Genomic DNA, 22,312 nt, shown 5'->3' on the forward strand with positions numbered 1-22,312 from the left:
GTTTGATACAGGTAAACTGGATAATTTGAGGCTTTCCACTCAACCTCGCTCTGTCTCCCTGTTCATCAGCCATCTGCTGGAAGGGTGGACAAGGTCGGGCATGCAGGTGCTGCTCCCTGCCCTGCAGCTACGATGAAGGAGAAGCTGTGCTGAGGAGTGTTTGTGTGAGCATGAGCATGGTGCATGCTCCCTGTGAGACAGACCCAGGAGCAGGGCAAAGGGAGTCAGGAGGTAAACGCAGGGGTCTGGGTCCTAGCCATCACTGCCCAGGATGCGGTATGAGAGATGAGACATTTTGTGAGCCAAATACTGACAGTTGGATTGTGTAGGAAATTGGGTGGCACCAGCAGGAGCCTGCTGGAGGTGGAGTCCAGGAACTGCCTTCTGAACTGACTGCTTTAATGGACAGTTCTACCAGACTCAAATGTCTCCATGAAAGCCCCGACCAAAAGCTCATGAAACCTCCTGTCTTCATTGGCTTGGTAAAACTGTGTTCTGATGAGATGATGCATACCATACTAAGTTGAATGTTTTTGCTTGATAAGTAACTACCATGACAGTATCAGCATAACTTTTTGAGAAGATCTGGTCTTTTTATCAACTCCTATGAAATAATTCACTTTGTTTTATATTCACCAGGTATAATCATGTCTGATGTATCAGTTGGGGTTTATAAAGAAAAGCCTGTACTCTTAGGCTCTGTAGGTTCCTTCATTAAAGGCTACAGGATAAGAAATGAAAATAAAAAACATTCTTTTATTAACTCGTAAAAATAGCTCTGCAGAGGGTCGTTTATTTTTTAGTAGACCTTATGCTTCAGAAGCTGTCGTACTGCTTCTTGCATGATAGCTCATGACATGTATTTACGTACCCCAGATCACACAGTCACTCACGGTTTAGTGTTTTGTCACAGACTCACTAATTAAAAAGTCTATTACATTATTACGGTTTTTTGGAAAGCCAATGATTCAGCAACAGAAATTACATCGTTATGCATCTGTTCACATCAGAGAGACAAGGTGTCCTCAAGCGAGAAGCTACATGCTGGCATTTCTGGCCATAGAGAAATTCCTTTTAAAATATCTCAGTGTAGGGAATCAACAACACAAAGCATGTTACTCTACGCAAATAAGATATCTATTGAGTATATTTGTGGATTTTGAATTCATATACTGTGATCTTTGAGCTGTAGAAAGCTGTTAGCAGCAAAGTGCAATTTGTTTAGCTTTTATTCAGTCAATATTTGCAGGATAAGCTGAGTGGAAAACCATTTCAAGAGGTTCGGGGAGAGGAGGTAAGAGAATTGGACCTCAAATTCATGGAATTTTCAAAGTTGGATGCTTTTAGGTCAGGTGTGAAGAACCACGTGTTGGTATTTGTATTTGGTTCATCACTTTTGAGTTGCAGCATTTTTTCTTTCAATTAATATTTAAGTGATCTGTTTGCCAAAGTTTCGTGATAAGGAACTGGGATAAGACCTCTGACTTTCCCCATTTCACTCCTTTAATTTTCAGAAAGTGCATAGCATCTCTTTCTGAGCATCATCTAGATTATTCAAATGAAGGAAGATTCTGTTTCTGAAATATAGAAGTCAAAGTGTGAGGTATCTGCATAGTGTAAGACTGCTGTTATGATAAGGTCTGACCAGAGGTCAGAAAGATGTAAAAAGCATTGAGTAAATGCATTTGGAAATGAAAAGCTTTTTTAGAAGTGCTGTCTTCAGGAATAAACCAAAGTAAAATGAAAAAAGCAGATTGTGAATATCTCACAGTAGACTGAAGCCTCTGGTCAAGCCTCTTTGCCCTTCAAAACAATTGTAAAAGTGTCCTCATGTGCATACTATTGAATGATTTCTCATTTACAAGTGCACTCAATCTGTGCTACAGTAGGAAGGTTATGTTCTTGAGAACTACTGCTTACCAAATGCACAGATGGTTACTTTGAGATCATCATCCCTCCGTATCAAGATGATTTATGGATTTGTGAGGTTTAGAGCCCAGCAAATAATTCTCCCATTGCTTATGTTTACAGAGGGCCTTATTTAATCACCTGTTACATCCTGTTTGTTTAGTACTTTCTTACCAACATTTTTACTCACAGGCTATTCTGCTGTATTTGTAACAGGTTTTGATTTTTTCTAATGAATTCAAACCCTACTCATTTCAGTATGCACAGTTTGATAATACCTAATAACTAATTCAGTGCAAGAATAGAATATGAAGTCATTTCCGATCTTGCTGTATCTCAGTAACTCAATAGAAATCAAACCCTTCTAGATAGATTTTCCAAGTTATGTTCTTTAACCCAATAAGCATTAAAGCAGTCCTCCAAAGGGCATGGTTAGACAAGGTTATGAGAGAAGGAAAATGAAGAGTACAAGGAAGGATCCTGAGGATGAGGGGTCAGTAGAGTGTGGCGCCTCTGTTGACAGCAGAAAGCTCTCATGTAGGCTCAGGTGTCCCTGAGCACTGAAACAGGCTCCCAAGGGAAGTGGTCACAGCACCAAGCCTGTCTGAGTTCAAAAAGCATTTAGACAATACTCTCAGGAACATAGTATGATTCTTGGGGTCTCCTGCACAGGGTCAGGAATTTTCCTAAATGATCCTGATGGGTCTCTTTCAACTCAGCATATTCTATGATTCTATCAGGCCATGGGCTCCACAAGCTCAGTGAGCAACGTGAGCTTAGCATTTTGCAAGTACACTTGACTTAGCTGAGGAGAGCATAGAAGGGCATCTACTATTTCAGTTTCTAAATTTTGGATACTAAGTTACTACAAATTACTGTAAATTAACCTAACCCATGTTTTTGTGCTGTAGAGTGGAATTTCATATTCAAATGTTACAATATGACATTTACCCCCCAAGTAGTAACTTGTCCAAAATTTTTAATTTGAGAAACTAGGAAAACCCATCAGAATTTCTACTTTGAAAGAATCAGCATTTGCCACTAGATGTATCAATTGAACTGTTCCCTCAATTATGTGATTGCCAGAATCAAAGAATTTCAGGTCTGAGCACCTCTTTCATCTGTGAAAGGTGCACAAAGTCCTTTTTGTCAGAAGCCAAGTCAGGGTATCACTCTGCATACTTAGTTAGTTCTTGCTATGCTTCAACAGCTTTGCTTGCAACAAAATCCATATAGAAGCTGTAGCAGCGTCTTTCTGCTCTCTTCCAAGAGCTTTCTATATAAGAGAGTAAACCGTGGCTTGATCTGTCATTGCCTGGCATTGATCCTATTTTAGGAGCCACAGAAACAATTAACTGTCTTTCATCCTTTATTATAGATGCTACATTTGAGAGTTAAGCTGTTTTTCCTCTGTCAGGGACTCTGTCAGTGCACTTTAACTGATGCAAACTGTTAACTAGAGAAGTTTTTAGAAGGCAGTTAAGAAAATTAGAATAGTAAAAACTAGGATAGCAAAGAGAAGGACAATGTGCTGGAAAAGAGAATCATTCACATGTAAGGGCTTGGAAATTTGTTTCTCACCTTCTGGTATTTCCCTAGCTCTGTAAGGAGCCTATTCAGGGCTTGAGTGTGTGGTCATAGACAGACTACAATTATTTTTACTGGGTCAATGGCATAAACAAGCCCACAACAAAGAGCCAATTTTTAATTACCCTTCCTGAGTAGCTAAAAGGGAAAAACAAAAAAAATATTGTTGCTGGAGTATTTAGGAATACTGGGTCAATGATTCATAAATTCTTTTCTCCTATTTCAGAACAGAGTGGATTTTCTGCCTATTTGTCCATGTTCTGACCATTTTGCATATACACAACACAGTATGATCAATGTCTTTGTTGTTCAGCTACATTTTTTCTGGTTTTTTTTGGGCAAGAAAATATTTATGGCTGAAGTTCTAGTCAGTGAAAATTTACAGGGCAAGAGGGTTTTTTTATTGTTATTATTATTCAAATGTATCTTCTTGAAAGCTAGCTTTACAGTAGGGCTGTGGTATGTGTGAACTGAGCTCTCTAAATACAAGCACTAGCACATTACCTCTTCAATCTGCATTTTACTTGCTTTCTGAATCTCCAAAACGATGGAAGGTGAGGAGCACAGGCAGGCAATAGACAATATGTAATATTTGTTTTGGAGGAGTGGAAACATAGTTTTTAAATAAGGCAAGCATGCATTTTCTTTAGCTTTAAGTGCCCACTTCAAACAGATTCAGTACATTATCATGGCTAATCTTTACGAACACACTTCACCACCAAGAAGAGATCATACACCTGCTAGTCCCAGTGTGACATGTATCTGATCAAAATGAGAACAGTGCTTGTTCTTCTCTCTGTGAAAGGAACTGATGATAATCTGTTGCAATGTCTTGATCACACAGCTGAAGTACCCTTTGTAATAATTTGTTTTTTCTGAGAGAAGCTGTGAAGCATGTGCTAAAAAGAGCTTTTCTGGATGACTTCCCGTGTCTCCTCCCTCCATCCCTTTCTCAGGAGAAAGCTTCCTACCCTTTCCATTTGACACTTTTGGTCATACTGTTTTATTTCCTCTCTTAGGAAATGCAGACATGACTTGTTTCCCTTTAATAGTATAAAATTCTTCTTTTACCCACTATCAAATGATTGTGTTAGGATTTTGTTGTCTATTTGTCTCTGACATTTATTAATGGCTGCATGAAGTAACTGTCAGTTTGCCACTTTATCTCCTGTGTTTCCAGGCAAAACTCTTTCTCCTCCCAAGTAACTAATGGAGAAAGATCTGGCTGAATGTTTCCTGACTATCTTGCAGTGTCTCCCAGCTGCCTTTTCCTAAATGTCAGAGACAGTCTCCAGTGTGGTTACCATGGTGCATTGAGCTGGCATGCCTGCAAGGGTTCACAAGAGCCAGCACACCCACTGCACGTTTCATAGGAATGTACGAGGAAGGAAAGCTCTTACCTGCTGTGTCACAGTTATGTAGAGCGTATCAAAAGGTGCTTTTTGGTGCATATTCTGTGTAAGATTGGCCCCATAAGATTGGCCCCAATTTAGTAGCATAAAACCCATCAATCAATTAAGAATATTCTCTTTGTTCGTCCATTTGTGAAGGTGTTAGTACATCTATAGATGTGTTAGAAGTTACATACATAAACCTGCTGGTGAGCTTGCCACCTCAACAGGTCAGTACATAAATGTAAATGCTGATGGAGAACAGTGAGGTTTACAATGTGCTATATTCCTTAACTACCTTTTATAAAAAGATTTTAAGGTGTTTCTCTTTCCTCGTAATTTATTAGTCAATCTGAAACATCGCTATTAGCAAAAAAACCTTTTCATCAGTATGGTTTCCTGATGTGAAAATCAATAAAAATGAAGTCCATCCTGTATCCAGCTATTGGAAAACATGATTTTTTAAAACTTAAGTTTGTAACTAGGAACTCATAGATTAGTAGCTGAAATAACAAAATCTTTTTTAAAATGCTGACAGATGTAAAAGTTCACTTTGAAATGTCAAGCAACTGAGTCATATTGTTATCTCTAAAATATATCATTCACTTCACTAACAGATTTCAAACATAAACATGAATAAATGCCTTTGTTCCAAATAATAATTTACCAGTAGATTTTGCTGCAGTCACTTGTTTCAGGTTAAGTTGGTCATATTCTCTTCAACAAATGGTTAGGTAGACTGGAAACACATTGCAGCAGATTCAGTGATCATACGGAGAAGAGCTCTGAACTACAGCGTACTTTGATCTGTCTCCTTGATAAATGTTTCATAGAAACAAAATACTCTTCTCCCAGTTGCTCAGCTTTAATCCTTGTGAATGAAGTAAGTGGAATTTTCCAGACTGATTAAACTCCTTTCATTGAACTTTCAGGTTTTTCTTATTGATACCATATATGAACCCCCAACCCAAACACTGCTGGTACAGGCCATCATGACATCTAAGTCTTGCATAAAATTAATTGAATGCTGTTTGAAAAGTAGGTGTGATATTTTGCTTCATAATTCCACTGAAAGTCTACCTCAGAAACTCATTCTTGACTTTTCATAGAGTCATAGAATCATTTAGGTTGGAAAAGACCCTTAATCACTGAGACCAGATGTTAACCTAATAGTGCCAAGGCCCCCACTAAACCATGTCCCTAAGCAACACATTTTTTAAATACATCCAGGGATGATGTGGTAACACAGCCACTTCCCTGGGCAGCCTTTTCCAGTGCTTGATAGCCTTTGTGGTGAAGAAATTATTTCTATTATCCAATCTACTCCTCCCCTGATGCCACTTGAGGCCATTTCCTCTTGTCCCGTAACTTATTACCTGGGAGAAGAGACCAACCTTCGCCTCGCCACAACCTCCTTTCAGATAGTTGTAGCGAATGATAAGATCTCCCTTCAGCCTCCTTTTCTCCAGGCTAAACAACCCCACCTCCCTCAAGTGCTCTTCGTAGGACTTGCGCTTTAGACCCTTCACCAACTTCATTGTCCTTTTCTGGACACACTTCAGTACCTCAGTGTACTTCCTCCTGTACTGAGGGACCCAAAACTGGACACGGGATTCAAGGTGTAGCCTCTACAGTGAGAAGTCCCTTTCCTAGTCCTTCTGGGCACAGTGTTCCTGATAGAGGCTAGGATGCCGTTGGCCTTCTTGGCCACCTGGACGCACTGCTGGCTCGTGTTCAGCCATCTGTCAGTCAGCACCTCCAGGTCCTTTTCCACTGGGCCACTTTCCAACCACTCTTCCCCAAGCATGGAGCATTGCATGGGATTGTTTTGACCCAAGGGCAGGACTTGGCACTTTACCTTGTTGAACCTCAGCCAACTGGCCTTGGCCCATCAATCCAGCTTTTTCAGACTCCTCTGCAGAGCCCTCCTGCCCTCCTGCAGTTCAACACTTCCCTCCAGTTTGGTGTCTTCTGCAAACTGACTGAGGGTGCACATGATCCTCTCATCCACTTCATTGGTAAAGATTTTAAACAGAACTGGCCCCAGTACTGAGCCCTGGGGACACCACTTTTGTGGCTGTCGACTGGGTTTAATTCCATTTACCACCATTCATTGTACTGGGCCATCCAGCCAAACTTATTTGGATTTCCAAGCTAGCTGTATTAGTAGACCATTGAGGTAATCTGATTCTTCTTAAAGAATTGGTTTGTTGGTTCTTTGGAGAGTTTTTTCTCTTGGCAAAATTTACCTGCACTGACATGCCTTTCCTGTTTGTTTTTCAAGTTAAACCATGACAGTCTAGTCTCTTGACCCCCTTTGATCTAGCTTTTTCTGCTCACTCATGGTTCAGCTAAGATTATTTTGTGTTCAGCATGGCTGATCAGCATCTGATACACTTATCCTAGATGAACTGTCCGCAGGACTTTGTGCAGAGACATTAATACTTTACTGTCTTTACTAGGAGTTGCATGATTAGGGCTTCAGTATACGCTTGCCTTTCCATCATACTGTTCACAGCCCTCTGAGATGTCAGACATGGTCTGATTCTCCTCCCCTGTGTTTTTCCTATGGTGAGATTCTTATTATTAAAAAACTCCCATTAGTAGTCTAAATGTATCTTTTTTTCAAATTGCATTGTTGAATTTCATGTCATATTTGCTACTATTGTTCTCAAGGTCAACTGTTTTTCCAATATGCTATACTGTACTTCCTTGTGATGGCATGTTGTCATATGTCATGCCATCAATAGGTGTAATTAGCAGAACTGAGAACCTCCAGTTTCCTGCACACGCACACAGCCTAGTACCTCCCGTTTACTACTGCTATTTTTCTTCTTGTTTTCTTGTAGCAAAAAGTACTGGGTTATTAGATACTGCAGTAATAGCGACAAGATACTATGGTAACAACGTAGAACATTTTTTTGCACAACTACAGAATTTCTCATTTTTCAAACACTTTTAGTAATCCTTCCTTCCTTTCTTTTTCTCTCCTTCCTTTTCTTTTTTCCTTTCTTCATTTCCTTTCTTTCTTTTCTTTCTTCCCATATATCTCAACTAGGATACCCCCTAAATATCTATGTTCTCATTCAAAGTCTACAGGCAAATTCAGCCTCATTCTAACTCCATGGACTTTATGATCATGAGTCCATACAAGGAAGTTGGCTCATAAAGTGTTCTATATCCTAGGCAAAATATCACTTATGTTGAAAGTTTATTTCCTGATCAAGCATCATTATGTTGCAATGGTTTATAGTCTTAAAATAAATGCTTGTATGAATATTAAATATCCAAGTAGTAGTTTTATTATGCTATCACCCACAGATAAATCCAGTTTGATAAATTCCTATTTAAATAACTGATGGCAATTAGCTGTTCCTATGCAGATCCCTCTTTATTTTACATTGCAAGAAAAATTACAAGCATATTAGCTTGCTTCTGCAAAGTTGATCATCAGTGAAGATTAAAGTTGACATTTAATTGTCATGAAACATCATATTTAATATCACTCGAAGGTGAATGGCTCAGTTTATACTTACCAGAGCTGTTGTTTCAGTCTGTGGTAGTACCAGATCTAAATTAATGCAAGCAAGTATAGCTTTTTCTGCACAACCAAGAATGATGGAGATGTTTACAAAATTAATTGTCATGTGAAAATATGAAATAGTTTAATAAAACCTTTCAAGATATATCCAAAAAAGCTTCTCCCTGGATGTGATATTCTTCACTGTTTTCACTAATCCCTCAGAAGACAGAAGAGAGGGCATTTGCAAATTCATGGAAGATACCATGCTGGAACTTGCAAGAATTTTGGGTGACATAAGAAGATTTCAACATGAGCTTGAGGAAGTGGAGAAATGTTCTGATATCAGTCAAATAGAATTTGTCAATACAGTGGTAACAGTAAGCCCAAATTAATCCCACCAGGAAAGAAAATCAAGCATACAGATGCAAAATGAGAACTAGCTGATTAGATGGCTGTATGGCAGTTAGCTATAATTACATCTGAATTAACAATATGTTGTTTTTATAGAAAAGGAAATCCCATTTTGAGATGAATTAAAAGAAATTATGTATCAGGCATGGGAGGCAATTATTCTGCTCTAGTTGTCACTAGGAAGGTCTCAGCTGTAGTTCTGTGTTTATCGCTGGGCTGCACACTTGTAGAAAAGACAGTGACAGACTGAGAGAAGATCCAGAGAAGAAGCAAAAGGAATGATTGGTGTCTAAGAAGCCCCAAAATCCTTGGAAAATAACTGAAGGAAATAAGTTAGTGTAGAAAAGGGAGTTATGATAATAGTTTTCAAATATTTGAAAGTTGTTATAAAGTTGTTAGTTGCTCTCTATTCCACTGAAGTGACAAGGATGAATCAGTTTAATTTGCAGACGAAAAGGCCTAGGTGCAATAATAGGAAAATATAACTGTGAGAAGGGCTCAGTTCCAGTTGCTTACAAAGGCTGTGGAATCCCTCTCATTGAAGTTCTTTGAAAAAAATGGGAAAGACGAGCATTAGTGAGGGATAGTCTGATTATACTTGATCCTGTAATGAAGGAAAAGACTCAGATGACCTTTCAGTATTGCACATCTGTGATGCTTTGGGGCAATATAAGACCCTATTTAATCATCTTTTGAACAGACCTCATGTATTTGTTTTTGCATAGACAAAGACAATACTATCAACCATTCCTGAAGTTACCCGGATTTTCAGTTCTTTACTACTTTGTCAATCATCAAGCATTTGTCTAAGAAAATTATTTTCTATGGTATGTCATTTCCTCATGTTTGACTGTTTTAGGCTGTGGAAGGAAGGACTGCAGGGAATATTGCAAACCAAAATATGTTTTTTGTAAGGACATCAGAAAAATGTGTAAGTTCTCTCTTCTGAAAAAAAAAAATAAAGCAGTATTTTCTCTGTAAGCCTAATATGTCCTCATTTTGGATCTGGAACCTGATTATCAGCTCAATTTCTGTCTAAGGCACATGTTTCTTGGTCAAGTTCTTAACACAGTGCCCTGACATAAAATACGTGTTAAATTAATTTAATATTATTTGGGTGATTTAGACTACTGTAATTATTTTGAATGGAATTGTAGTAGGATTCAATGAGATGGAAACTTTGTGTGGGAATAATACCTTCTTAAGTCACTCAGACTTTATTCCAGGGTTTATCTAATGTTAAATTCAAATTTAATGTGGAAGATTTCTTGTAACTCTAAGTTCGTAACTTCTTATGCGTTTTACCAGTCACTCTTCCAAAACTCTTGGATCCCATTTTGAAATCCAAACTCATTTACTTTGCATAGACATTAAAAAGTATTTTGCTTTTCTTTGGACATTTGTTGTAGATAATGTGAGATTAAATTGATTTCATTTTCTGTTTCTCAGTCTACCGCAGGCCTGCAGTCATGCATGCTTATTGCTTCTGTCTGAGGGAAAAGCTCTTTATGGTAGAGCACTGAGGGCAGGCAGTGTTTTCCTTCTTGTGTTGCTGAGCAGCTCTGATCATCTGGACTGTCAGCAGCTGGAATATTCTGACTTCACTGTAGGAGGAGCCCAAGGGTCGAGTATTCTGCATTTATACTGCTTTTATCCTGCTCTGTATTTGCAGGCACTGCAGACTAGCAGAGCCTGCTGTTCCATGAAGTCTTCTACAGTCCTATCTGAGCAACGCAGATACACAGCATCACCCATTAACCCACGTAATGGCTTCTAGTGAATGCTTTGTATTTGTTCGCTATAGCATTCACATTTTGTGCTTACGTGGTAATATGAGAAATCAGTTTTGCCAGCATGCTGTCTCAGAACACCTCCACAGCTTACTTCAGCAGCACAGTGCATCACTGATGCTCACACATTTATCGTTGGTGAATCACTTTCCTTCATGTCACACTCTTTTACTTTCTCTCTAGCTGATACGTTCCTTACAGTATTCCCAGAGGTGACTGCACTATGATGAATCTGTGTCCCTGTGAGGATAATGTTAGGTTTCTTTTGTGTGTCATAATGATAGTGCAGAATACAGCCAGAACCTATGCCTGGAGATGGAATAGTTACAAACAAAACCAACCCAATAATAGCAGATGTAGAAAAAAACAATTTTAATAACTTTTTAAAATATTAGGTTTGCACCTGTATATTCTCAGAAACTTTTTGTGTGTGTTCTTTAAAACACAAACTACTTTCTATTTTGCTTAGCAGCCCAGAGCAGTGACATGACTCTGTAAGTTTTGTGCATGCTTATATAATAAACTGACACGTTATAGGAGTGCATTTAGGCAGATGTTCTTTCAACCTAAGATACATTAATACACACATTTAAGACCTGATTCTAGCTAAGCGGTCCCTTGTGGTTACTGCGAACTGAAGACACTGCAATTTACAGGCCTGTGCACTTGGTTGATTTAAAGACAGAGGTGCAGTCACGAAAAAAATGTCTCTGTCACTTCTTAAACATCTTTCTTCTTTCCTCTGACATATTTCTATAACCCATGAAGTGGCTATTCTAGTTGTCAGGAATCACTGTGGGGTTTTTTTGACAGCAGAGCACGGAAGTGCTGGTGTATATGAGTAGCAGGGCTGTCTGTCTCTGCATAAGGGCATTATGTTCATCAGGCTCAAGTATCATTTGTCTTATTTTCAAGTGAAGCATACCCTGCTATTAATTAGTTAAAGTGAAGTGAAATACACAGTCAAACAATACTTTACCATTAAAAATTCCCAGTATGTACAGGGATAAAACCCATAAAAATTATAAAGCAGAGGATGGAAATTCTCTATCCTAAATGGCCATTTAAGTAGCACATCTGGAGAAAAGCAACTGCCAAATTTGTAGCAATCAGCAGTAGCATTAACAAGGGAACCATTGTGCTATGTGTTTGGGAATATTTATTTTAAGCACCTAAGAATTTGTCCTAATACCAAATTAAATTATGTACCAAATTAAAGGTAAGATCATGATTTACAGTCTTTCAGTAGGCTCTACTTATTATTGAACAGGGATTTGTCATACCTAATATGAAGGGGTGAGTTTATGCATATATACAGCTGCAGCCAATTCAAATTGCACAGGAATGCAGAACGGGCAAGGGCAAGGAGTAAAACTCCCTTAGCATCCTGTGCCTGCAAGCTGAGAATTATTTGAACAGTGATCAAGTGTTCTCAGGGGACATATCTTAATTAAATTCTGCTCAGCTAAGAAGTTGGACAAGGGCACAATTGTCAACAAAAATCCCTCCCTGATGTGAGACTGAATGCCAGCATCATGAGACCCTCACAGTGTCCCTCAGTATTTTGCTTTGGTGAAATGGCAGTAATATTACAGGTTGACAGTGCAGAAGCTGGCAAGAACAGAGCTCTTCAGGCTGTGCTTACTGATGTTGATTTTCCAACCTGTGGAGTAATGTGCATAACTCATCTCATAAATGAGAAGGGGTGCCCAGGATGGCCATGCAGAACACTTGAAATGCATCAGGAGCTTTTAGCCCTGTTAAAGTTTATGTAGCTCTAGTGAAGAGGTTTTCTTTCTGATTTAACTTCGCAAGTCCATATTATTTTTTATTTTACAAGGTTCAGCATAATGGGAAAACAGTAATACTGTATATCTTTGTCAGTGATTTAGATGATGGGGCAGAATATACACTCATCAAGTTTGCTGAAGTGCTGAGGGACATCAGCTCACCGGAGAAAAGGGCTGACAGGAACCTCATGAACCCATGAGGTTAAACATGGGAAAGTGCAGAGTCCTGCACCTGGGAAGGAACAGCCTCAGACACCATCACATGCTGGGGGATCAACTTGCTGGAAAGCAGCATTACAGAAAAGGACCTGGGAGTCATGGTGGACATCAAGCTGAACACGAGCCACTCGAACTGCATGATCTTTGAGGTCCCTTCCAACCCAACCCATTCTGATTCTATGATTCTGTGATAGGAGAGAGTCTAATGAAGATGACAGGCAAAAACTGAAAAACAGAAGGTTCCCTCTAAATATCAGGAAACAGTTTTTTTTCCTGTGAGGGGAACTGAGCAATGGCTCAGGTTGCCCAGAGAAGTTGTGGAGTCTCCATGCTTGGAGGTATTCAAAAACCATCTGGGCATGGTCCTGGGCAACTGGCTGTAGATGACCTAGCTTGAGCAAGGGGGTTGCATAAATGAGCCCCAGAGGTCCATTCCACCCTCAACTGTTCTGTGGTTCTGTGATTCTAGTAAGAGTCTCACACAAAAAACATATCATTACTAAACTGGAGAAATAAGGAAATACAAGAACATGGCAAGGTAAGAGGTGACAAGGGTATGAGTCTCAGTAGAAGTTTGCAATTGCAAATCTCCACAGAATAAGAGTTTCAAAGACAACCATGAGTCAAGGAACTGTTTATCAGAGCTGGAGTGTGACAGGATATTAGCAAAAGTACAGGCAATATAGAAAAAAAATCTTTTTCAACAGATCTCCTGTGACTCACACTCATAGACTGGCAGTATTTTCTGGGAAGTCAAAAACATCTTTTCTTTGCAAAAACAATTCCATGGAAACTCTATTCACTGAGTCTTCTAGATTTGATTTACCCCACAGGGAGGTAGGCTGTACTGGAAACAAGAGATTCTGAGTATTATTCCAAGATAAAGCTCATTCTCATGAACGGAAAGGTTGTTGTTGCCTACAGCAGAGTGAAATTATTTTCAAAGACTTCACAATTATATATGCAAGAATCTGTCTCTTCATTTTCTTAGAAACTTTCATTTACATAGTTCTTTTGCCTTGTTTTCACACCCCCGAGCTCCCACTCTTCTAATGTAATACCTTACTCACTAATTTAAAATTTATGCAGAAGAATCATATAATTAATCTACAGGGTTTTTTGATTACTCCCTCAGACTGAAATCTTTGTGAAAATGTCATGCAAGTTGTTCAAGAGTGAGACTAACTTTCTCCTGTCTTCAAAACCATACCAGGAGATAGAGATGCAGTACTTGGACCTTAGTATGCCTTGCCTGCGGGATATGCCTTAGCTAGAAACTCAGGCTTGTGTCTGCTCTTTAACATTCATAATCTTTTGCCAAACTTTCCACCCAAATTTTAATCAATTCATACGTTAGTCATCCACATCTTGATTAGGGAGAAGTCATACACAGGTTCTCAAAGAAGTAGAGCACTAGGAGACTGATACATACACTTCGATGTAGAGTGCAGATGGTAAGCACAAAAGAAATTCTTACAGAAAAAAAAAAGGCGTTTTAAAACAGTAACTGTTTGGTTTATACTTTGCATCAACTAGGTGAGGTTTCTTTTCTGATTTTCCTTATTTTTTTTCATGTGTCCTGGTTTTGGCTTGGATACAGTTAATTTTCTGCTTAGTAGCTGGTACAGTGCTGGCTGTGTTTTGAATTTAGTGTGAGAATAATGTTAATAACACATTAATGTTTCAGCTGTTGCTAAGTACAGCTTACCCTAAGTCAAAGGCTTTTCAGTATCCCAAGCTCTGACAGTGAGGAGGTGCACAGTGCACAAGAAGCTGTGAAGGAGGACAGCCAGAACAAGTGACCCAGACTAGCCAAAGAGATACTCCTTAACATAGAGCATCAGGCTGGGAGCCACTGATTGCTGCTGGGGATCAGGGCAGCAGTCAGTGGATGGAGCGGTTGTATTGTGCATCACTTGTTTCTCTTGGATTTTATTTCTCTCTTTTTCATTTTCCATTACTATTATTAATATTATTAATATTGCTATTGTAATTTACTGTAATTTCCAATTATTTAACTTTTCATCTCTCAACCCATGAGTTTTACTCTTTTTCTAATTATCCTCCCCACCCCACTGGGATGGTGGGGGTGAGTGAGCAGCTGCGGGGTACCTGGTTGCTGGTTGGGGTTTAATCATGACAGTGTGCAGTCTGAGCTTCATGTTTGAGGATACAGGAATTGCACATCATTGTTTGATGCAGACTTAGGCCAATAGAATATTTTTTACTTTGATCACAAGACAAAACTTTTGCACAGTGAGAACAATCAGGCATTGAAATAATCTCCCCTGGGAAGTGGTAGAATCCCCATCATGGACATTTTGAAGATTCAGCTGGGCAGGGTGCTGGGCCACCTTTTCTGGACTGTCTTTTTGCTAAGAAAGGTTGGATCAGATGATCATTGAGGCCCCTTCTAACCTGGTATTCTGTGGTTCATTGATTGAATAATCATAGAACTTTGTAAGAAAACTCTTAATACGTGCTGTGCTACTTGTTGCCAAAAGCCGTTTTACATACACTAGATACTGTACTGGAGTACCAAATATAAAATGACTAGAAATTTATTATAGTTGTCAATTTATAACAATTGCTTGCTCTAATTGCTTTAATAATAGCGGAGTTTGATTTACTACAGAAATATGATCTATTTATATGAACAGATTAACGATACACAAGGGGGTTTGTGGCCATCAGTACATTCATTCTGTGACCAGAATAGCTGACTATGCATATGAATCTAATTCAAATGAGAACCAAAACACCAGAGAAATACTGTAGATTAATTAGACTATGATTTAGAGGTGATGTGTACCAGTGGAAGCTACATGAGGAATAATCTGAAGTGCACATTTGAAAATCTTATTTTGCAGTAAGTTGCTGTGTAGACTTCTCAAGTGCACAAAGGCTTAGCATGTCCCTTTGTAATAACGCTGATGGTAAGGAATGCATATCTTAAGTTCACAATTCAAGGTTAGGTGCCTACATTGGGCACATAAATAGCACAAGAGGGAGTTATTTTCTTCAGAATCCACCAGTTTGCAGAAAGGTGCCTGCCGCAGCACTTTTGTGTCATCCCTGCCCTTTCCCTGCTGAATGCTCCAGCTGCTGAGCTACAAAATCAGCCTTCCCTCTCCTTATCTTCTTATAGACCAATGATGCTTGAATTTTTAGCCTCATCATATCACAGCACTGGCAGGGTGAGTGAAGAGGACTTGTTCTCCTTCCCTTTTAAATATTCTCAGGCTTTTTCATGGAAAATGCAAAATATGGATGATGAATAATTTTCGTTTGGCTGAGGAAGGTACTCAACTCATGTTGTGCCAAATACACTGCCTGGCTGTAGCTACTGGGATATTGTATGAAAATGGGCATCACTTTGAATGTTCTTGCAGGGCAGAAGTCGCAGCTGCAGGGCTTTCCTTTAATCTTGGTGCTGTTGGCTGCATGGTCTGAGGGTCACTAGGTACATGCCAACATGCCAGCTGGGTCTGTGCCTTGGGAGATCGTGGCAAGGGATGATAAGTCTTTGAATCCAAAATGGGCTTTGATTTTGGTTCCTCAGATTAGTCAAACTGACAGTGCCTTAGGGCACAGGCAATAATAGAATATTTAGGGAGCTTTTGGTGAAAATTTTGATATCTATCAACTGTTATGTGGCTTGGTCTCTTGACAGCAATTCAGTTAGGTGCACAATAGTTATGTATTGGGGAGGTTTTGTCCTAACATCTTACAGGCTCAATTATGGCTGTCCAACTCTTTGCAGATTGAACAGAGAAGATTCTTGTCAGAAAATTTTTACTCCAGAGCAATTCAGTATATGTAAGTGTGTTTTGAAAAAACCAATTACATTCAAGATAACATTTAGGGTAGCTTTTTTTTTTTTCCTGAGTATAAAATTGATACTTTCCACCATGATGGAAAATGTAAGGAGGAGCAAAAATTGAAAAAATGTCATTAAAATTTAATCTGTTCTCTACAAATCTGAAAGTGTGTTGGAATTCTTGAATATTAGGGATTACTTAGTACTGAAGTCACTTGTGTGCATTCAGTTCCCTCTGAGGACTGGCTAATTTCCTTTATGCGAATGATAGCATAACTCCGTGGCAGAAGATAATTGCTTCTCTGCACTGGAGTGATGCTTGATGGCTAGATGATGTTAGTGTGTGAGGAATACAATATTATTCTCTTGATCCTGCTAGAGTAACTTCTTGCTTGAAATAGATAAATGGACCAAGAACCATTCCTTTAATTAAGTTGCACTGTGATAAAAGATACTGGATCTCTTCCTCCTTGAATGATTTTACTAACAAATACTATATTTGCAGGTGTAAAAAGTACCCTACATATTTGATTCCTGGGTGAAAAAAGTAAGAAACACGCTCTTCAGAACCTCTTCTACTTTTATATGTGGAAATTAAAGATTATTTTTTCTCCATAGGGAAAAGAGAAAGAAAAATGATGACACTAATCTTCATGGCAGAAGACTGGATATTAGATTATGTTATTCTGTGTATTAGCCATGGATTAAAAAAAAAATATATATATTAATCCATTAAAGAGTTTAGTGAATTTTAATTTAATATTGATATGAAAACTTCCCCACTATGAAATTTTGTCTCAGAAATAGTAGGTTAGACAAGAGTTTCAATTTGTTTCTCAAAACAAGCAGTGCAATGAATTCTTTGTTTCAGAAAATATGAAGTAAAAAGCTGCACTTCTAAGAGCAGTAAGACTTTTTAGGCAAGTTTTATCACAAGAAGACTAAAAAAAGGTACAAAAACTTAACAGCTGATTGAGATAGATGTAAGAACACAATTGCCAAGAGATGCACGTACTGTGTGCTTCTGTCGCAATTGGTGCTGCATCCTCATTTCAAACAGTTTTCACTGTCTATGTGGGTAAATGCTGTTAATGGTAGTGAGTTCCCAGTATTAGGTGAGTTACATTTACTGCTCAATAGCTTTTAGCTGGGCACTCATGAGAATAACTACTCAGCATTGAAAGAGGGTTTTGAGAGTTCTTAATACTGAAAGATTTTAAAAGCTAGTTAGGCCTTTTTATACATTTTCAAAGGAAAAACAGAGATGTGCACAACTTGTTTATGCAAAAAATACTTAGGAGGAATACCTACTGTGTAATTTACATAATGCTGTTATCACATCAAGATTGGTTAAAACATCTCTCAGTGGAAGAGTTGACAAAGAATGTTTTTGAGGATATGATAGTCTCAAAAAAGTCTAATCAGATAATATTATTATTTAAACTTAACATGGAATTTTATTAGAGGAAGAGTCATGTACATCCAGTGACATTGCTATGGCATTTCTGAAAGTATCTGCAACAAAGTTGGAAATGAAATGGTAATTCTGAAATTATACTTAGTCAAAATAAAATAATGCCATTAGTGAGGGAAGGTCTGTGGAATGCTAGGAGTGTCTTGGTTTTAAACATTTTTTCAAGGATTTTCTTTTATTTTAGGGAAGTAAAGGATAGAGAATTAAAGTCTTTGCCATTGTCAAAATCCTTGCTAAAGGGCCATTTTAAGAACTGGAATTGTCTTTCTAAAGTGAAAAGTAAAGTGTGCTAAGAAATTGTGTCAATAAACACACAGACAGCTATGGCTCTGTGTAAAAAATCCATATGGCTCAATGTAATACTGTATAATAAATTTCTGCCCATCACCTTCTCTTATCCTTACCATTATGCAAACATAATGTGTATTGAAATTTTCATAGAAGTGTGATACAAAATCCTGCTAAAATATGCTAAAAAGTAATCCAGATTTCCTATAGTATTATGTTCTTCTAGAGATATGTAGGAGCTTCATTTTATAAAAATTGAAACTCTGAAAACGAGAACCTGGGGAGCAAAAAACAGAATTACTGATACGTCCTTTTGGGCATTAGGGTAGTTTATCTGCTGGGAACCACTGGGACCAACTGGCCCCAATGAAATTCAGTAGTCTTAAATCCTTATATTTGTCTTACTTTGGTTTATGTCTGTCTAGTCCTTGCTTTTAATGATCTTTATGTTTTTCTTTACAGTTGAAATAAATGTCTTTTTGCTATTCAGGGGTAAATATTAACCTTTTCCATGTCTATTTGTGTGACTTTTGCTAGTTCCACTAGTGTTGTTCAGCAGCAACTTTGTGTATTTGCAGCCAATCTGATCCAAAGCCCAGATAATGAAATCATGATTTACTTATATAATTCATCAGGCTTTGGATCAGAACTTATGGCTGTGGCTTTTATGAAATGTATTATTCTTGTAGATAGGCTAGTGCTGACAGAAGTTATTTTCCTAGGTGTTAGCAACGTAATACTGTATGTGTTTGATAACAAAAAAAAAAAGTGCCTCTGTGCTATGCTCCCACAGAACTTCTCAAGGAACTAAACAGACTGCTCCTTAAAATTTACTGGTCCAGGAGGGAGGGAGGAAAGAGGGAAGGAGGTCCTACCACAATAGAAGAGAAAAGGAAACCATATTGATTTTCTCAGTGAAAACCAATATTGTTAGATCTGTTGAGATTATATGCTCTCTTGTAAAATACATCATTGCATTTTGTTTCTCTAATGAGTGCCTGGTTCTGTCACCCAAGATAATTTCTAAAATACAACAGAGTCTACTTTGTAGTAATGAAGAGTGAAAAGTGAATACTGACATAGTGCCATAGAGCAAGTCATTAGACTTGGATGGTGAACTGTGCTCTGGCAAAAATGAAGTTTCTTGCTGCTAGAGATGAATTCCATTTTGCTCATCTTCTGGAACTACATCAGGTATCACTTAGCAGACAGGTGCTAAATGCTGCACTTGTAGCAGATTATAGCTTCCTCTTCCTTTGCTCCAGCTGAGAGTCCTTTAAAGTGCATTTTTTTGGTCAGTTTAAAATTGGTGCTAGCTCTGAGTCTACACAATTTTTGTGCTATGTATGTGTTTCATATGCAGCCATTCCGTTTGTGATAGAATGGTACTTACACACTATGGGGCAGAGGGAGATACCACCATAAGCTTCATTTACACCCCTGTTCACCAACAGAAACATGATATACATCCACATGCTCTCTGTGCAATAGTCATAAGTTCAGGAGTAAGCTTTGCTTCCAGGAGGTCCAGCTGAACTGTTCATGGGACTACACTATATTCAACAAATGATGCTTTTACATTGCAAATCAGGGGTGGCTTTAGGTGTCAAATCCTGTGACTATCCTATTTTATTCTTCCTTTCTTCCTTGCTAGCAGCATATGAAACAGAGGAAGAACAGCTGGGGAATCCTCTTCTCATGGGAGACCAAACAAGCCTTTGACATTGCAACTATATACATTGGTAATTAATTAAAAAGTGCAAGTGCATGGTATATGAAATGAAGTCATAGGCCATGTTCCTTGGTGCTAGCCAAAGCGCATTCATTGCTTTTTTCTTAGCCTAAAAGTGAGTCAGTTCCATATATTGCCGTTCTATTTTCGGCCCTGGTTATTTGTAATCTTGGAACTATCTTTGTCACTCAACAGCGTTGTGTTCAGTTTCACTCTCTATAAGTATTACTAAAGGTAAAGGAAATAATTACTGCAATCTGAATTGCTTGGAGCAAGTTTAGAAGTACTCAGGGCTTCCGATTAGGGTCAAGAATGAAAAAAAGCAGGAGGAAGAATGTGTTTCTTTTTACTGGACATATTTTCATTTGGCACCGTACCAAATTTCTTTCCTTAATACTTAGTTGAAAAAGGTATAACCTAGATCTTCCCACCACAGTAATTATAAAAAATTACATGGGAGTTTTTCATTATATATCACTGCATGATTCTTTAGCTGCAGTTATATGCAAATTCAGGAGCAATGAAATGAGAATAGTAGAAAAGAGGTACCTTAAAAGGTTGACAGAGTTTCTCCCATAGTCCTTCTCCTAGTCCAAACAGTTGTGCTATTGAGTGCCCTGCAGATGGAGGATCAGTGATAATCTGTATTCCTCTAGCACAGAGTATTTGAATGTATATTTTCTAACTAGCCTGCAATGGCCAGATCTTTTAGGGAATGAATGAAGAAGAGGAACTGCAAACAGTTGCTGTTATGAAAGAGAGCTGTCCATTGGCGTTTATTCTCCTATGCATTTTGCTCACTAATTCAATTAGTCGGACTATGACTCATAAGACTGACTCCTAGGAAGAAAAATAACAGATAACCACTGTATTAATAATACTGATTACAGTTTTCCATTGTATCCCAACAACTGTAGTTTATTCTATCTGGGGATAAAATGAAAAAGCAAAAAATTTTCTCTGTTGCTTTTTGACTATTTTATTGACTCATGTCTCAGTGACCGTAAATGTGAAGAAAGCATAAAGAGTTGATGTTCAAAAAATAAACAGAAGATGAAAGAAAGAGCCATAATCTGAAGATAGTAAAATGTTTCATCAGAATTTTCCTGACATATCTTCTGTGATACATTTTAGTAAGAGGCAAGTGGTCCAGCAAATTTTAAATGAGGAACAGAGAAGATTAACATACTAGGATTCAGCTGAAGACAGGTTAGTGCTGTGACATCTTTCAGGGTATTCTCAGAAAGAGTATTTGTGTGCAAATAGACACAATACAAAGAATAAAGTCTAGCTATGCTGATATTTAGATACCAAAATGACAAGTCACTAAATGGAATAATAGATTAGATGTTTTGGCTTGCCTGAATGCATCCAGTTGCAAAGCAACTAGAATTTTTTGTTGATTCTGTTTGGTTTATTTGAAATATTACACCCTGCATTAAGAAAATGTGTTGAATTAATTTCTCTGTCACTGTATGAGTGCCAAAAAAATCCATGGGATAAATATACTTCATTTCTGCTCATTTAAAAGCAAGTTAGTTTTTTAGTGTTGAACTTTGAGGGTTTAGTAGAGGACAACCAGTTACTCTGTGGGCTGACACTCTTTAACCAAACCAATAAAATTTAATTTTTGAACACTTGACCTACACCCTGACAAGAAATCCATTCTTGGAAAACCTACAAGCAATTAAATCGCTGAGACAGTCATAAAAAGTGGCTAAGCCCAAACTGGAAGCCAAAACTCCTTCTCTCTCGCTATGACTCTTTTCAGACAAGTAATTTTATCCACTAAATTCAGGGATTTTCCAATCTGAAGAATTTTTACAAATTTTATGAGACTGATTACAGTCAGGCTGTGGGGATAGTTGAGACTTTTGGAGGGGAAAAGTACAAACCCAAAAATCCTTACAGTGAAGATCAAGCAAGATGAGGCAGAAGTGTTGTCTTCTACTCAATCATATGCAAAATTTAAGCCATCATTTTTTTAATGACCATAATGTTTCCCTAGAATGCAATGTTATGCCATAGCCTTTGGAATATGAGGTAAAGTAAGTTTCACAAGATTTGTATTGGCAGAACTTCTCTTTTTGGGTCAGTGGTGCACTTACCAGATCGAGAATTGAAATAATTCTTCTGCATTGTGCAACTTTTGGTAATAAGTGAAATGTGGTAGTTATTAATGGTATGAAACATCCATGAGTTTCACTGATCTCCATCTCCTCTGTTCATGCAGTTTGGATGCACTATCTAAATAATGACGTAGAAATAAAGAGTGAAGAAAAGAATGATCTCTATAGTTTGATGTTTGGAGCAATATTGATTTGGCATCTAAATTTAAATTTTGTCCCCTTACAAGTACCCCCATCTTTTCACAGACTT

At 38.1% G+C, this 22,312-nt stretch overlaps 1 protein-coding gene across 1 annotated transcript in view; it reads left to right on the forward strand.

Moving 5' to 3' along the window:
* The first annotated feature begins 13,149 nt into the window (after positions 1-13,149).
* PTPRZ1 (protein tyrosine phosphatase, receptor type Z1) overlaps positions 13,150-22,312 on the forward strand; it is an 82,707-nt gene continuing 73,544 nt past the window's right edge. Inside the window, exons 1-2 of the mRNA XM_027897004.1 lie at positions 13,150-13,157; positions 13,996-14,012. Of these exons, the coding sequence (XP_027752805.1) occupies positions 13,150-13,157; positions 13,996-14,012 (25 nt within the window). The remainder of the gene's footprint in view (positions 13,158-13,995; positions 14,013-22,312) is intronic.

The sequence above is a fragment of the Empidonax traillii genome, unplaced genomic scaffold, assembly GCF_003031625.1.
Source record: "Empidonax traillii isolate 1590-97213 ecotype Southwest subspecies unplaced genomic scaffold, ASM303162v1 scaffold524:size468641, whole genome shotgun sequence".
Classification (NCBI taxonomy): Eukaryota; Metazoa; Chordata; class Aves; order Passeriformes; family Tyrannidae; genus Empidonax; species Empidonax traillii.